We start from the raw sequence: 17985 nt of genomic DNA on the forward strand, positions 1-17985 counted from the left end.
TGCTTGTTCTAGCCTTTAATTCCAGCAACTGATGATGTGGCTGTGGCAGTTTGTGTATGATCCCTAGTTGCAGTTTTAAAAGCACCATTTTCTTTTGTTTACCATTTCTTCCCGGTTGTAGGAATTGGGATTTCTTGGAACAATCACTGCTCTTCCTCTGGGTGTTGCTTGTTAGACAGCCAATAGCATTTGTTCTTTAGTGGCAGCCAGTTCCAGGGGCAGAATTTGCTCCCAGGTCCCTTCGGCAGCTGGACTGGGGATGAAGACGAGGATACTGAATAACAAACACTTCCCATACAGTAATTTGAGGGACCATAATGCTAAATAATTTGCACTGAATGCAGGAGCTACTCTCTCAAGTTCTCTAGTTTGGGTTATCCAGGAGGTCATATTAGATAAAGTGACCGCTTCTGTTACTGTAATTTTATTTCTATATCTTTTGGTGTAGATAGGATGCATCCTGGAAATACGAAAGGTGGGTGGAAGCAACCAGACATAAATATGTTCAGTCTGTTATGGATTTTAGGGGAAAATTTAAGAGCAGAATGAGTTAATAATCAAAAGGGGCTAGGGGAAACCTGAAGGGCTTTTACAAATGTGTATATAAGCACTAAGAAGCATTGGATGCAAATCTTATTTATCTGGGAAGTTCTACAGGGAAACTTAAGATAGAGCCTGACCCAACTCTTGTAGAAATCAACTCCCATTGACTTCAGATCTAGCCCATAGACCAATAGGGGCTGGTCAATATTTTAACTTTTTTGCAAATATTGTTGAATGAATGAAAACTTTAAACTTAGTTCAAAAACTTTCAGGACTTTTTACAAAGTTCACAGCTAATTTTCTCTTCAGTTTTTCCCCCTATCATTTTTCGACCTTTTTCCACTTGAAAAGTTTATTTCTTTAAATGAGAAAACACAGTCATGTTATTTTCTCCCCTTTTCCAATGAGAGAGAGGACTTGCAAAACTGCAATGAATTTTTTTTATCAAAAACAATAAAAACTGAGAAATTTCCACAGGAAACTTTTGTTTTTGTCAGAGCTGGTTTTGTGTTTAAAAAAAAAAATTCAGCCAGTTCCAGAAAGTAGGTCCATTAATACATGAGGAATATGGGACAGGGGAGAAGTGAAACGCTAATTTTTCCAGATGACAGCAAATTATGAGGAGCTGTGAACACCAGAGAAGAAGAATACACAGGGATTAGAGCGTTTAGAAATATGGATAGAAAACAGGATTCAGTCTAGAGGACAGGAAGGAAATACATGAGGGGAAAACTAGCTAACAAACAAACAACTTACAATATGTTCCTATACTGTTTTGTGTGTTTGATACTATTATCCCCATTTTGTGATGCTGTCGAAATAACAATTTAATACTGTAGTCAGTAAAATGTACTGCCTGACCACTAGGTGCTGCTGCTGCTATAGACAGTCAGAGTTGAGACTATATCTAGGCGAAGCTTTTCAAAAATAGGAGCCTAAAGTTGGGTGTCTATATAGATTTAGAAGCTAATTGGCTTGGTTTGCAAGAGTGCTGAGCACCCAGTAGCTCCCACTAATGTCAGTGGCAGCTGTAGATAATCCCCACCTCTGGAAAACACACCAAGATGCCTCCAGCTGGGAAACCAGAAATGGAGGCACCTGAACAGAGTGGACATTTTAAAAATCTGTGGTAACAGAACTCAGATCTCCTAGCTCCAGTCGAGTGCTTTAACTCTAAGCCTGTCCTTTCTTCCATCCTTCTGTCTCAGATCAGGGAGTGTTGGAGCATCTTGGGTTTAGTAGGGCTGAGGACCTAACAATAGCGTACTCCTCAGTGCTTTAAGGAACAATGTTAATAGACTTGCTCACCGGTCATAGCAAGTGCATGGAGAACTCTTGCAGGATCTGAGATTTCTTGCTGTGCTACTGTGTGGTGCCTTATGCAGAATTTGTTTCAAACCGGAAATTCTCAAGGTGGCAGAATCTTAGTCAGAGGCATTTAGAGCAACTTTGGCCTGACCTTTCTGACTTGGACCCTAGAAAACTTAATAAAAGCATCTTTGTGGAGCGCATGGTAATGTCTGGGTGCAATAAGACAGCAAATAATGGGCCTCATATTCAGCACAACGGAGAGCAGAAAGGGGGAGACTCTGATTCTGTAGAATTTGAAGGGAACTATCTGTGGCTTTTCTGCATGATGTGAAAGTGACACTGTTAAAGGTCACTTGTAACAAGTAGGTAAATGCGGAGGAGAGTGTATTGAACGTGAGCACTTTCTTGCTGCTTTCTGGTGCATGAAGGTCTGAAGGGCTCTTTTATGTTCAATTATGGATGTGGGCATGTTACCAGCATATACACAGAAAAATTAGATAGAAACAGAACTACTCTTGCTGGAAGGTTGCAATGTAACACTGTTTGATTTCTTAGAATTGACAATAATAACACAAGAACCCAAAACACACGCCCAGAGAGAAAACAGGCTGCTCCCTATGGTTGCAAGACACAACTCGCCCACCTTGCTTTACTTTAGCTCTCACATGCTTTGCCACAGAGCACCTTGTCTGCAAACACAACCAGGAACCTCCTACTCTTAAAGAAAGTGCTTGCAATTCAACACATGGGGGTGGGGTGGAGGGGATTTGCCTTTATATATTATAAATGTGGATCTTGCCTATCCTGTTTGTCTGGAGACTCTCTGGCTAACCAGAGAACTAGTGAGCTACGGTATCAATATCAGATTCTGAATGTGGGGTTTGTTAGTTGTGCTCCTTCTGTCTGGCTCAATGGCTGCCGAGCAACAACACTGGATGGAGCCACGTACCCAGATTTTGGCTTGGCACAGTAGCCCCTTTAAAGATAGAAGGCTTGTTGATTAGAGGTTTTGAGCAGAACTGTTAACAATACAGATGCTCCCTGGGTTACGCAAGACCCGACTTACGCAGATATGCATTTACGGAAAAAGTTCCGTAAGCTAGAAATAGGAATGTTAGGGGTTTTTTTTTGCATAATGGTTGGGTATACGTTTCCGACTCTTTAAATTCATTTCTGGTTTACTACAACTGAGGAGCATTCAGATATAAAGTCTTTATACATTACTAGGAAGTTAAATACATTTGTCTCACAACTGTCAAATAATGTTTTTTTTTAACCTTATTCAGTGGCTTCTAACATGAAGATTTTTACATCAAATTATATTTTTATAAATCTATAAAGTAATTTCATTGTTTTATTCTCATCAAGTTGTTGATTGCATCCTAAGCATCTGTAGTTTATTTTGAGAGGGAACTGCTTGAGCATTTGCCTAAGGATCATCTTACGGGTAAACACAGACTCAGTAAGGCAACATTAGTATGACTCTGAGCCCTGCCACAGACATCCTGTGTGACTTTAGACAGATCATGTCTCTCTGCCTCAATTTCCCCATCTGTAAAATGGAGCTATTTACCTACTCATAAAGTCATTGAGAGGATTTAACATTTGTTTATAAAGTCCTTTGAGGACTGCAGAGAGGATATTAGTTATTAGTACTAAATACTACATTTATTTGTGATTAGTCAGTTCTCTGAAAAAATGTACTGCAGAAATGCTAAGTACAGTAGCTGTTCTACCTTGAGTCCCTCTTTGAGATGGGTGGCTGGGGTTTCTCACTTCAGGCTCAAGATTTAATGCTGTGCAACCCTGTTCAACTTGCACTTTTTATGTTCTGTTAAATTATTAGACGTTAAGGGGTAGCTAAGCCCACGCTGAGACTGTCTAACTTAGGATATAGGCCTGTGGTAGGAACAGTGACATCTCCTTAACTCATCTCATTGAACTGAGAACCCACTTGAAAACGTAGACAAGGTATAGCTGCAGGTAGAAGAGCAAAATTTAAACATTGTTAATCAGATTAGACAGAACTTCAGGCTGCATGAAGATTGTTTTCTGACCACACAATATAAAGTTAAACCAAAGAATCATACAGATAACAATTGTGTAATGAGACCAGACACACAGCTCCATCATGCTATTCACTCTTAGATGTGGCTCTCCTACACTTCCTCTTCTCCCTTACCTGCTTCCCTTTGGAAAACAGGTTTAGATGCTTTTTTTAAGAGACAACACAAGTGTGAGCCTGTGAAAATGGGTGGGATTAAGCTCTAGATGTTTGCCTTCACTCTGCTCAAAATCACTATTGTTTATTACTAGGAGTGGACATGGGGGTAGATTCACAAAGGTACATAGACACCCAGGCCCCAGAATGAGACACCTAACTCCCAGTTTTAGGCTCCACTGAGATCTACAACACTCCCGCCGAGCACTGCAGACACCTACATTTTCAGAGGGGAAATTCCCTAGGTGCTTTTGCCTCTGAGCATAGACCATGCTGCCTCACTGGAGGTGTCGGGATGCCAAGCTCCAGCCTAAATCCCTGCACAATCCATGACCCAGGGCAGGTAGGTGTTTGCCCATCTAGCTCACATGCAGGGCCTGATCTGGTAAGTGTGTTGAGAGGCTGCCTTCCACATTGGCTCCCATTCAAGCTGCGGGCAGTACTGGAGATGGTAGCACCACCCACCCTATAACTTTTAGCCCGGTGGGTGGAGCACTCACCTGGAATGTGGGAGACCCAGGTTCAGTTTCCCTCTCTGCCTGAGGGGGAGAAGGGATATGAAGAGGGGTCTCTCAGGAGTGTGCACCAGCCACTGAGCTATGAGATAGTCTGATGGGGAGAGGGTCCCTAAGTCTCTCCTGTTGAAGCTGTTCCACTGTGGATAAATAAATATTCATTGGAGCAGGGGAACTGGACCATGAGTCTCTCACCTCCCGAGCGGGTATTCTAACCCTTGGACTACACAGCCTTTTATTCTCTTTCCCCCAGAGGCACCGACTTTCTGATGTGATGTAGGATGTTCGGCCCCCCGGCTCTGCCCCAGGCCCTCCTCCACTCCACTCCTTCCCGCAAGCCCTCACCCCACCCCACCTCTTCCTGCCCAGTTCTTCCCCCTCCCCAAAGTGCACCTGCCCTCACTCCCAGTGCTGCCTGCATGCCACGGAACAGCTGATCTAAGGTGGGCAGGAGGCACTAATCAGCGGGGCCGCTGGTGGGTAGGGGATGAGGGGAACTGGCTGGAGGACCCACTATTTTTTTTCCTTTTTTTCCTCCAAGGCTGGAGCACCCACAGAGTCGGCCCCTATGCTTTCCCCCCTTCGCCTGCTCCAAAGGCATATGATATGTGAGTAAGGATCTGAATGAGCTCTCCCTTTCCTTCTGTTGATGCACTGGGGAAAAAAGACCTCAGGAACAGATGTATTTGCACAGATACACTTACTTTGCCAAGGTGATCAGCAGGCAGACCTGCTTTGCCAAAATGACCAATTCTTGCTGTTTTGAGTTAAAAATCACTTTAGTCTTGAATGTGGCTGTAATAAAATGTTGTTTTCCTTACTGTATGACTGAAGGGCAGCAGAATTGTTGAGGGTTACCCTAACTGTAACCTCAATAGCTAAGCAGGGGGTGTTGATGTCACACGCTAGTGAAAGTGGGGGGAGATAGAGAGTGAGAGCTTCTTCAGAGTCTCTTATATGGTGGTAGAAAGTCTGTTTAAAGGGTGCTTTTGGATACACTTTGATCCTTCCCCTCTAGTGTCTAAAGGCAGCGCGTAGCGAACTCAGTTGGGGGTCTTTGTTTTAGCTTAGTGATCACTAGAGGTGAAATTGCTGATTAATAGGTCTAAGGGGCTAAACCTTAGACCTGGTCTGGGGAGAACTACCTGGTGAAATTGCTGAGTGGTGGAGCCTCAGAACACGACATTGCAGCTAGAGGCAGAGGTGACAATAGAGACGGGGTGAGCAGCAGCAGCAAGCAGCAAAGCAGTGGCAGAGGCTACAGCGGTCAGCAGCAGAGGTACTGATCAGTCCCCCCTTTCAGGGGTGAGAATGAGCCATGTGGACACATCCCTGAATTCTGGGACTTTGCTGACTTCGGACAACGAACTGTGAGTGGGGTGCAGCAGAGGGAAAGGGGAGTTGTGTGTTAAAGGGACATTCATCCATCAGACTTCCACACCACAAGCTGGGAAACTGAGGCAACTGACACTGCCCAAGATATTGTGGAACAGGTGGTTACTAATGGTTTCAATACTTTTGAATTACTGTTGCAGTGTTTTCCCAAAGAAATGCTGAGTGACCTCTCCCTTTTATTGAAAGTTTTTGTTTATTATACGCAGACTCAGTGGTTGTGAGTGAGGTGCTGTTGCCTCTTAGAGATGCCCAGGGTGGTGTTTAATTTTCCCAGATTACTGGTGGGGGCTTGCGCTGGTTCTCTTTTGCAGTGTTAAGAGGAATCCCTAGATATTGAAACTGGCCCTTTTTCCTGCCAACACCATTTGGCAGAGGGGTACATATATATTTATAAAGGAACTTAAACTTTTGTACAAAGTGTGTCCCACCTTCAGGTTTGTTCCAGAGTGTGTGTGTGTCTCTCTCTTTCTCTCTCACACTCTGCGTCAAAAGCGTTTGATGTATATCACTGGGACGTAAACATATGTACAAAGTGTCCAAAGCGACGTTGCTACTTGACCGCTAAATATGTTGTTACTGCATGACAGCCAATATCTGTGCATCCAAACAAACACTTTTATATATGGACTGGAGAGAACTATGTGATTGGTATGAGCAAAGATCCTCTGCACATCAAATGTGTTTTTCATGTACAAATACTTGCATGCAAAGATATTGTAACCTTAAGGCTCTTTTTAAAAAATATGGCTGTCTTCTTCTGAGGGCTTTGCCTGAATAAGGCTTGGGCTGTATAGTACACGTCATGCTCTGCTGAACAGCAGTTCTCTTGGAGTAAAATGTGTTGCTCAACAGTGGACAGCAACACTGCACTGTACTTTAGGACACGAACTGAAGATGATCACAGTAATAGCAGGTTAACTGCAGTAGTGCCTGGGGACCATCAAGAGATGGATGATCCAGCAGTTTAAGGTGCGTTTGTAGGGCTTGGGCAATCTGAGTTTAAGTCCCTGCTCTGCCACAGACTCCCTCTGTGACCTTGGGCAAGTCACATAGCCTCTCTGTGCTTTGGTTCTCCAGCTGTAAAATGGGGGTAATAACCCTGCCCTGCCTCACGGTGGTGAGTGGGGATAAAGATTTTTCCAGGCCCAGATCTATGAGGATCATGGGTTCCATATAGGTACTTCTGATAGGTAGAATGGGCCCCCACTCTAGCAAGTATTGTACAAATAGAGCTGATTGTCCCTGCCCCCAAAACTGTAACAGTCTAAATATAGAGGCCAGGGAATGGGCATAACAGACAAGCAGAGTAAAGAAATGTGATGGCTTGTAAATACCCTGCTACTGCCCCAACTATTTGTATTCCTTGGATGGGGATTTAGTTAGGAGGGGATTAGCTACTGAACGGACAAAGGAAGAGGGCTAAAAGGCATAGGAGAGGGAGGGAAGGGCAGAGGGGAACATGGAAGCATGATGGGGTGAGGCTGAGGGGAAGGGCAGAGGGGAACATGGAAGCATGATGGGGTGAGGCTGAGGGGAAGGGCAGAGGGGAAGGCATTGGAGCGAACCAGTCCCTGCTGTAGCACTTGTTGAGGCAGCTTCTGCATCTGCTCCTGCAGGCTAATGTCTCTTTGGCCTCTGGGACTAGTTCCTCCATGGACGTTTTCTTTCCCCAGCCTCACATCATGGCTCGGGGTAGGGGGTTGCTGCTGCATGGGTCCTAGTGCTCTTGTAGGCTGCGGTGGGAGAGATCGCTCCTGCACAGTTCTGTCTCTAGAGGTATTGGGGCGGGGAGGAGGGAGAGAAGGGGGTCATTCCAGCTGGGTCCCACCTGTTCCCCTTCCCTAGCCCAGTGTGGCAATACCTGCTCTTTCTGTCCTTCTTAAACATGAATTGCAATACTCATGGGGGGTCACTGTTTATTTTGGGTTTTTACCTGCAAACCAGGGAAGGAGAAGGTAGGAGTTCTATTATCTTTCAGTAATACTATTGATTTTAAAAGGTAGAGATGTTTATTTTACAGAAATTAAGAATCTCTCTGGGGTTCTTTACTGGACTACAACAGTTTCCAGAGATGATAGATGTTGGTCTAAACTTTTTAATGTTGTCCCTCTAATTCTGTTTTTTATTTTGTATTTTCCATGAGAGTGGGTGTCACAGCCCACACCGAGTTAAAGATAGCCCCGCACAGTTTTCTGCTCTCTGCTTGCTGGTTTGTACAAGAAAGGAAACTGAGCGTTTCACCAGCACAATTAACACTTCAGACTTCTGACACCACAAACCCTTACCCCAGCTCCCTTTTACAAAGAGTTAGGCCCTGATTCTGCAAGCACTTCTGCTTGTTTACCTTAAAGCATGTGCATACTGTTCTTGATGCCAGTGGGACTGCTCACATGTGGAAAGCGAAGCATCTGTATAAATGTTTGCAGGGTGAGAATTTGTTTTGAAACCCACTGGAGAAAACAAAACCAGATGACAATTTTTTCGCACTTCTGGTCACCAGATGGGTGCCATAATGATTAACAGCGAGCAAGTCTCTTTTGTGCATCATCCTGTTAACCACAAATTCTTCCCCCTTATTGGCCACCTGCTTTTGCTGAACATCCGCATCATTTTTGCACTAATTGCTCTGCTCACTAAATACATGTTCCCAGGCCTCACGCTTTTGCTGAATAACTGCACAGTTTTGTTTTCAACTTTATGCTACGTACTCTAATCCAGTGGCATCATTTCAATTATTTTGGGGGGAAGGGGGAAGATTGTGTCCACATATAGAACATTCTATGTGATTATGTTCTATCCTGCAAGGTTCGGGACGGGGAAGAGTAGCATATAGACCTATGAAAAATTGGGTGGGGAGCAAACTAAGGCTGGTGTGGGGGGAGTGGGGGCAACTGCCCCCTTTGCCCTAGATCAAATAACGCCCCAATCTAACGTTCACCATAAAGGATCTTAAAGTACCAAATTACTTTACATACAAACACTCCCCATCATATTGCTTTGTGCTGTAGAAACCTGCACGTTTGCCCTTCCTGCCTCTTGCTCACTTTAACTGCAACTTTACTGGTACATTAATAGTATAGGTCTTTTTGCGTCTAGACTGAGATTTCAAAACAACCTGCGGGAGTTAAGTACCCAATTCCTATTGAATTTCAGTGGGATATGAGTGCTTAAATCTCAGGCTCAGATGAAATCTCCTAATTTTTTAAAAGGAAACACTATCGAATGAAACATGAACATGCATTTTGATGTAGTATTTTGGAATAAAACTTTCAGTAGATAATACTTAAAAACATCCCAGGGTTCTTGGAGCAGCGGCAGGTTCTGTGGTCACAGTTAAAGACGGCAGACAGTGCCCTGTGACACAGAGACTCGTACCACAACAGCCTGTTCAGTAGTAGTTTCAGACAGCACTAAAAGACACCCCCACATACACACACACCGTGAGAACAAAATTCACTCACGTTTTACAAACAACAAAGAACGAAATTGGGAGATTTTCATCTGAGCCTGAGATTTAAGCACTAGAATCCCACTGAAATTCAATAGGAATAATCGGGTACTTAACTTAATGCATCTCATTCAGACTCCTTTACACCTTCTTTGCGGTATTTCAGTTACTCTGCTTGTAACAACATTTTTTTCATCCTCCATATCAGTTTCACTGATCCAGGGGATGCAGAGTAAGAGGTCCCTTTACAAAATGTATCTGAAATAACAGAATTGTTATGTTTAGTGATCACACAGGAAAAGGGCACAAAGTTAGTCAGTCGTCAGGCAGGATTTCGTCATTGCTGAGGCTTCTGTGGTATAGATTTCTCCAGTAGAGCTGACACAAACACCAGCCTAGAACACAGGCCTGGGGTCAGAATTTGAGGCTGTTTATTAAATAAAGGGTTTTGTTCTTAGCATATCAGCCTATGGACACACAACACATTAGATTGGTGCAATGCACTAGAGAACCTCAGTGTAAGGGTAGTGAGCTCAGGGCACTTCATTCCCCCTCTCCTTGTGCCTGGCAGCACTCAGGAATAACATGGCTTCTGTCTTATAAAAGAGTGATACTTGCCACTTCCCTTTCTGCTAGTGATGGACAACAGTCCCACCAGCAGAATCGGAATGTGCCTCTTTGTGAGTGAAGTTTGAAAAATTGTTTCATTTCCATTCCTCACTCCCCTTCCTGCTTCCATTTTAAGCCCCCATGCACCTTCTATGCTGTCTCCTCTCCTTTCTCACCTGTCCCTTGTTCTCCTGCCCTCTTCTAGCTGTAAATGTCAAAGTGTAAACGCAAAGGAGGGAGTGAGTAAAGCAGCTAACAGAATGTTTTTAAAAGCACCAGGGAGGCTACATTACTGCGCTACATCGGCAGAGCTGGACCGATACAGCTGCCCTGCTGCAGCGTGTCTGGTGAAGGTCAGAGCGCTCTCCCTTCGGCATAATGACTCCACCTCTGCAAAAGGTGTGCGCATTGTTGGTCAGAGAGTGTCCTGCCCACATAGCATGGTGTAGACACCGCTTTATGTTGACGTAACTGACGTCGCTCAGGGGAGTGGCTTTTTCACACCGAGTGACGTAACTTTACATTGACTTAAGCAGTAGTGTAGACAAGCCCTTTAAGTTTATATAGTATTTTAAACATTTAAAAAAGAGATGAGAGCAGTGGTCCCATCTTCATATTCCCCAATCCAGTTTTAAACAACCTTAACTCTAGACCTGGGTGAAATTCTTTGGTCAAATCTATTTTTTAATTAAAAATGCAATTCAGGGTGAGTGAAATGTTTCATGAATTCATGTCTAATTCACTAAATTTTTTGTTACTTTTTGGTTTGCTGTTTTATTTTTCAAATTTTCAGGACAATCCATGAACTGAAAATACAGTTGTTTGCACAGCTCTCCCCACAGCAGCATCAGTGGCATAGCCAGGTGGAGGGAACAGGGGGAGTGATCCCCAAAAAAGGCACCACCCACTGCAGCACTTTTACTCACTTGGTGGCACTTTTACTGACAGGGCGGCGCTCCGGGTCTCTGGCAGTACCTTGGCAGCGGGACCTTCACGTGCTCCATGGGTCTTCAGCAGCATTTCAGTGGCTGGTCCTTCAGTGCCACTGAAGACACCCAGAGCTAGTGATGGGCCCACCGCCGAAGACCCAGAGCACCGCTGGGTGAGTAAAAATTAAAAAGGAGCTAAGAAATTTAAAGGGTGCCATTTGTGCTCAGTGAGAGAGCGGCCGCTGCCCCGCTCCCCCCCTTGCTATGCTACTCAGCAACACCCGAAGAATACCCACTTTGAAACAACCCAGTTCATCCGAGCCAGGGCTGGAAATACAACCCAACCCCCTATTCTAACACCAGACAGTGTTGCTTGTTTCCTCACCTGACATGCTGAGTCTTTTAAAGATTTGGCCATTGATTTTGATGCCTAATTACTACATGAGATGTCGATAAACTTTGATATAAGGATTAAGGGGTCAAATTCTCAGCTGTTACGAATGGGCACAGTGACATTGACTTCAATGGAGCTTCGGCAATTTACATGAATCAGTAATCTGAGTCTAGCACTTCCTTATGTGTGAATTATATATTTTTCTTTCAGTATAACCCTTTTGCAGATCCACCTAGCAAATAAAATTATAGAAATGTAGGTCTGAGAGGGACCTCAAAAAGTCATAAAGTACTGAGGCAGGACAAAGTCAACCTAGACTATTCCTGACAGGTGACTGACCATCCTGTTCTTAAAAACCTCCAATGATGGGGATTCCACAACCTCCCGTGGAAGCCTATTCCAGAGCTTAACTACCCAGAGAGTTAGAAAGTTTTTCCTAATGTCTAACATGAACCTCCCTTGCTGCAGATTAAGGCCATTACATCTTATCCTACCGTCAGTGGACAAGGAGAACAATTGATCACTGTCCTCTTAATAACAGTGTTATGGAAAAAGGGAAAATAGGAGAGATATAAAGGACCCCTGCTAAAGGTTGTGTTCTGCTTCCCTGAGTTAGGGTCTATCACTCATAGATGGAGCAACAATGACACTTTACCAGAATTAAAGGTGAGCCAAAGAGAGTTTATTAACATAACACTGTTAGGTAAACAAGGATAAAGCAACAACAATAACTTGGTGGTCTGAGAAACAGAGGGCATGGAGATGGTCTTACTATTCCCCAATACAGAATATGGACTAACAACAAGATTATTATTTTACAGATGAGATGACAATCAGAACAAGGAAAGCAGGCATGTCCGTCCGGTCTGCCACAGCTCCTGATGAGGTGGATCCAGACCTTCGACCGTGTCATCGATGAACACAGGAGGAACTTGGATCAGTTGGAATGATCTTTCAGGTAAGCAGGACCTCAGGTAAGCGCTGATGATGGTACTTGTCTCTCAAAGACTGTGCAAACACAACTGACATGGGGTGGTTCTGGGCAGACGGCACTTGGAGACTGGCACATAGGGTTTCTATATCCAGCAGCATCTAGGCAGATTAGCCAGGTCACGAACTCAGTCTTTTCCCGCCACACTTGAAAAGAGCGCCAAAAGCTTAACAAACAGGAACCCCAATATGGCCCCCAAACAACAAAATATACAGATTCGAAATGGTGATGACAGGAAAATTTCAAAATAACAGTAAATGACAGCAAATTACCATAGAACCTTACAACAGCTCTCAACATATTTGAAGACTGTTATCAGGTTCCCACCCCCCAGGGTTCTTTTCACAAGATTAAATATGCCAGGTCTTCAGGGTCAAGTAGGTTGGTTTCTTGGGGTTGGGCAAGCTATTGCTGTCTCAGACCTTCATAGATTCCATGGCCAGAAGGGATGACTGTGAACACCTCGTCTAACCTCCTATAAAACACTGGCCAGGGATCTGCCCCAAAATAATTCCTAGAGCAGATCTCTTAGAAAAAAAAATCTGATCTTGACTTAAACATGGTCAGTGAGAGAGAATCCATCACAATGCTTGGTAAGTTGTTCCAGTGGTTCATTACTCTCAACTGTTAAAAATATACACCTTATTTCCAGTCTGAACTTGTCTAGCATCAACTTCCAGCCATTGGATCATGTCAGACCTTTCTCTGCTGGACTGAAGAGCCCATTATTAAATATTTGTTCTTCCTGTAGGTACTTCTAGACTGTAATCAAGTCACCCCAGAAGCTTCTCTTTGTTTAGCTATATAGATCGAGCCCCTTGAGTTTATCACTACAAGGCATATTTTTTAATCTTTAATCATTTTTATGGATTTCTTGGAACACTTTCCAATTTATGACCATCCTTCTTAAATTGTGGACATCGGAGCTGGACACAGGATTCCAGCAGCTGTCACATCAGTGTCAAATATAGAGGTAAAATAACCTCTCTACACCTACTCTAGATTCCCCTCTTTATGCACCCCAGGATCGCATTAGCTCTTTTAGCCAGTTTTGCACTGGGAGCTCATGTACAGCTGACTATCCACCATGACCCCCAAATCTCTTTGAGTCACTGCTTCCCAGGAGAGAGTCCCCTGTTCTCTAATCATGCCCTGTAGACTTTGTTCCTACCCGTATACATTTACATGTAGCCATATTAAAATGCATATTGTTCGTTTGTGCCCAGCTTACCAAGTGATCCAGATAGCTCTGTATCAATGACCTGTTCACTTCATTGATTATCACTCCCCCAATTTTTGTATAATCTTGTGATGATTTAATGTTTTCTTCCAGGTCATTTTTATTAATGTTAAATAGTGTGGGTCCAAGAACCGAACGCTGCAGGACCCCTCTGGAAACAGATCGGCTGGATGATGATTCCCTATTTATAACTACACGTTGAGACATATCCATTAGCCAGCTTTTAATCCATCTAATGTTTGCCATGTTAATTTTATAGCTCTCTAGTTTTTTAAATCAAAATGTCACTTGGTACCAAGTCAAACATAAGTATGTTACATTTATCAACTAAACTTGTAATGTCAACATAAAAAAGATATCAAGTTATTTTGTCAGGATCTATTTTCCATAAACCCCATATTGATTAGCATTGATTACATTACCTTACATTAATTCTTTGTTAATAGATTAATTAACTAGTCCTAGTAAAGCTCCCCCTGCTGGACACTCACCAGGCTTCTGTGGTTGGGTCCCATCATGCTAAACCCTTGTGCTGTAAGCTACCTGACTCTGAGCAGGCCTCAATGGCTTCTCTGGCATGTTCCCTGGACTTAGGCAGTATGTCTATTGCCCCATCATGGAAATGGGACCTTGTGGTCCAGTTACTCTAGTGCCCCACATAGACATCCCAGTAGCTTAAGCACTTTTCTACAGAGGTCTGACCTTATGGGTATTTGGGTTTACAGTTTACCTCTCCTGCGGAGTGTGATAGTTGAAGCATGTAACACAGAGGCTTTGCAAATGGCTCCCAAACCAATCACTGTTCTTTTAGGTAGCTCCAGAGATGTACAGCTCTTGTCAAAACACTAAAACATCTATACACCGTTCTCGTTTCACTTTCCTCACCATGCTGGAGTGTTTGTCATGATTTGGGGGAGTATCTTTTCAAGGTTCCAAGTCCCCTCCTCTGTACCTCTCTCCTCATGACTTCTCCTCTGGAATGTGCAGTCTGCTCTTTCCTCCTGCCTGCTTCTTTTGACCTTGGCTGGTCCCACAGTCAAAGAAGGTCCACTCTGCTACAAAAGCATGCCTCTCTGTTCCTCTCTCCTGCTCAAACTTCCTCTGTCTCAGAGTCCTTCTGAGTCTTTGGAGAAAATCAGCACCTGGTTTCTTTGTTTTCCTGTTTGTGGACTTTCTATTCTCCAAAACCCACTCCCTTCAGACCATCTGGGTCAAACTGGTTCTCCCAGATCAGACACCCTCCTTAGCATACCCATAGTTTGGTCAGAGACCAGGTATTATGGTTAATGATTTCTTTTATTTATTCTACTGGTTCTTTCAGATCATGGAAGGAAAGGAAGAGGGGGTGTTATACATCCTGCCAGACACACTGAGGCATTTAGTGATACAGAAATTTCATAAAATTAACCAAAATTTATAAATTGTAGATAGACAGATTCCCCAAATCATCTCAATTGCATTTTTCAAGGAATTTGGCAGGTGTGCTTCTCCGAAGGAGATGTTGATTATTTCCATGACTAGTGGGCATAGCTGTTCCTACCTGACATGTAACAGCGAGGAGGGGCATGGATCTGTTTCACAGATTGTATCTCAAACATTTTTCAGGGCTTCTTGATGGGGCCGATCTCAGGGATGGAGGGATGAATAATACAATCTGGTGAGCAAGGGAATTTTCTTTCCCAGTCAGCTCCATTCATACATATTTGGTTGATCTTAGCAGTGAAGCATGTTGACAGCTCTTCACAGCAGCTGACGCCTGGGTCTGATGTTTGGGCTGTGCAGCTGGATTGCTTAGCCAGTTCACTGTGCAAAATAGCTCCATTGACCATGATTCTGCTGCATGGATGTTGGAGGATCAGAAGGGTTGTTTTGCCTCCTTTACTGCAGTGCTGTAGTCATTAGAATTTCTGTACAGAGGGGTGGATTTGCTGCAGTAACAGGAGGGGTACGAGGGATGGACAGAGAAATGAGGAGGAGACACCTCTGGAGCTGCAGATTTATCAACCGGGTAGTTAATAAACTAATGTTACTAGCAAGTGGTACGTGAGATGTAGAGGTGCCGGCATTATTGCATAAGACCAGTTTCCTCCAACTGTACTTCTTACTTGTCAGGTCACTGTGTGACTAGGGAACCTGATTATTTTCCTGTGGGCAAAATTTCTACAGAACCTTGGCTGACTCCTACAGTCCAGGGATCAGACACAGGGCTCTGTCCTGTGAAGTGCTGAGCACCCTTTCCTCCCATTACTTCAGTAGGATGTCGCTCAGTGCCTTGTAGTCCTAGTGCAACAGAGCAGCTTTTCCCTGGGTCAGATGCAGGTTGCAAAGGAAGTGCTATTATAAGAGTCTGAATATCTCAAAGGAATGATACTAATGATGTTATTGCAGGTTTAGCCATTGGCCTTCATTTACGCCATGGTGATTCTCAAACTTTTGCACTGGTGACCCCTTTCCCACATGAAGCCTCTGAGTGCCGCCACCCCCTTATCAATTAAAAACACTTTTTTGTATCTTTAACACTGTTATAAATGCTAGAGGCAAAGCAGGGTTTGAAGTGGAGGTTGACAGCTTGTGATCCCAATGTAGTAACCTGGCGACCCTCTGAGGGGTCCCAACCGCCAGTTTGAGAACCCTCGATTTAAGATAAGTTAAGAAAAGCCCTGGCTGGGATGATTTAGTTGTGGTTGGTCCTGCTTTGAGCAGAGGGTTGGACTAGATGACCTCCTGAGGTCTCTTCCAACTCTAATCTTCTATGATTCTATAATCACAAGTCCCCACTTAAGACAAAGGTGGACGTGAGCATTGTGTGGGAGAAGACTCCACCGTGTATTGTTTGGCCAGAGATATATGTGTGTGTGTATGTGTGAAGAGAAGCATGAGACAGAGCAGAGAGAGTGAAACCGGGGGTGGAAGGTGAGAGGGGAACAGACACAGCCTCAGCAACAAGCCACTGGGAGCATGGTTTGCCTAGGGGAGTAGCCTAGAGAGAGGATTTGGGTCGGAAAGCTGAAATGAGTTTTGGACCTGTGAACAAGGACTATGGGTCCTGTTTGGTTCCTCCTGTGTTTGGGTAAACAGGACTTTGTACATTCTTTGTAAATAAGATTGCATCAAAGGTAACAGACTCCATCAGCAATTTCTCTTCCTAACTGGAACAACCCACAAAGCTCCCAACTTTGAGTAGACAGGCAGGTTAAAAGGGGTAACAGTGCAGAACCTGAATAGAATAGCTAGAGAGAGGGATATGACTGTCCGTAGTGATGAGATAAATTAAAGACATCTGTCTCCAATGGGAAATATGAATTGTAATTAAAAAGTTCGTATTTTTCAATCTGTTTTCCAGTTTTATGTGATGATAAGAATTCTCATCTTAAAATGTCCAGAGCTTCTGAACCAAACATAACAGGGAGCAGCTTCCTTTTAATACAGGAAAAATCAACAGTTCATCTGATCCCAGTACCAGCTCTAATGTATTGAGAGACTGTCTCAGATTAGCTGGTGCAATTGTACTTCAAACACTTCATCTCTAGTGCCTGGATTTCTCTCTTAGCTTGCTAGGAAAGAAGAAAGTCAAAACCTTCTGATACACACTTCCTCTTACTGGATACGTCCGTCATCTTGGTTCATGCATAAATATGAGGCAACTCTTAGACAGTCTGCCTTCTTGTACCTTCTCATCTTCCTCTGCACTTGCCATGGCTGGAGAAATAGTATATGCTGATTTAAATATTCCTGGAGCTTTTCCCACTTCAAAGTCACTGCATCCAGCTCAGCACTCCAGTAAGTGTATTTAACTTCTTAGTTTTGTAGCGGTATGCTCTCTTTTTTTGGTTTGGATTTCACTTTTTGGGTGTGTTTGTTTTTGTTTTTGTTTTTACTGGCAGCACAGATATTTAAAGAAAGATTTTCTAGAAACAAAATGCAGGTGGGAGTCTCTATGTTCCGTTTGTATGTTAGGACTCAGCAGATATGAGGTAATTTACCACCTGTCAGAACTAGGAACTGAATCTCTTTAATGTAATATTGTGAATTTTATTTTAATGTTAATACAGAGTGTCACAGAAATCTTCAGAGCTGCTGACAGTCTATACATGTAAACTCCATGTGAAGAACAATACAGCTTTATTTTATGGCATTTTTATACATATTTCATAAACACTTGGGGGTGGATATTCATGCTGTATTGACGATGCAGTACATAGTGTAGTGGGGTAAATCAGAGGTAAAGAGCAATGCACTGGTCAAGTCTTGGAAAGACTGAACACAAGGAGTCTGGGAGACTTATTTCAGTGTCTTTCATTTATTCTTGGAGAGAACGTTATATCACACAGATCAGGGAGAAGAGATTGGATTTGGAAAATTGCTGACAAGTCAGTGCAGAGGGTCATG

At 43.5% G+C, this 17985-nt stretch overlaps 1 protein-coding gene across 1 annotated transcript in view; it reads left to right on the plus strand.

Annotated features, from left to right (window-relative positions):
- The window catches only part of LOC127032323 (killer cell lectin-like receptor subfamily B member 1B allele A), an 81789-nt gene that overhangs the window by 51696 nt on the left and 12108 nt on the right, over positions 1 to 17985 (plus strand). The window contains exon 2 of the mRNA XM_050919534.1: positions 12187 to 12323. Coding sequence (XP_050775491.1) covers positions 12281 to 12323 — 43 coding nt within the window. The 5' untranslated portion in view covers positions 12187 to 12280. The remainder of the gene's footprint in view (positions 1 to 12186; positions 12324 to 17985) is intronic.

Source organism: Gopherus flavomarginatus, chromosome 12 (genome assembly GCF_025201925.1).
Source record: "Gopherus flavomarginatus isolate rGopFla2 chromosome 12, rGopFla2.mat.asm, whole genome shotgun sequence".
Classification (NCBI taxonomy): Eukaryota; Metazoa; Chordata; order Testudines; family Testudinidae; genus Gopherus; species Gopherus flavomarginatus.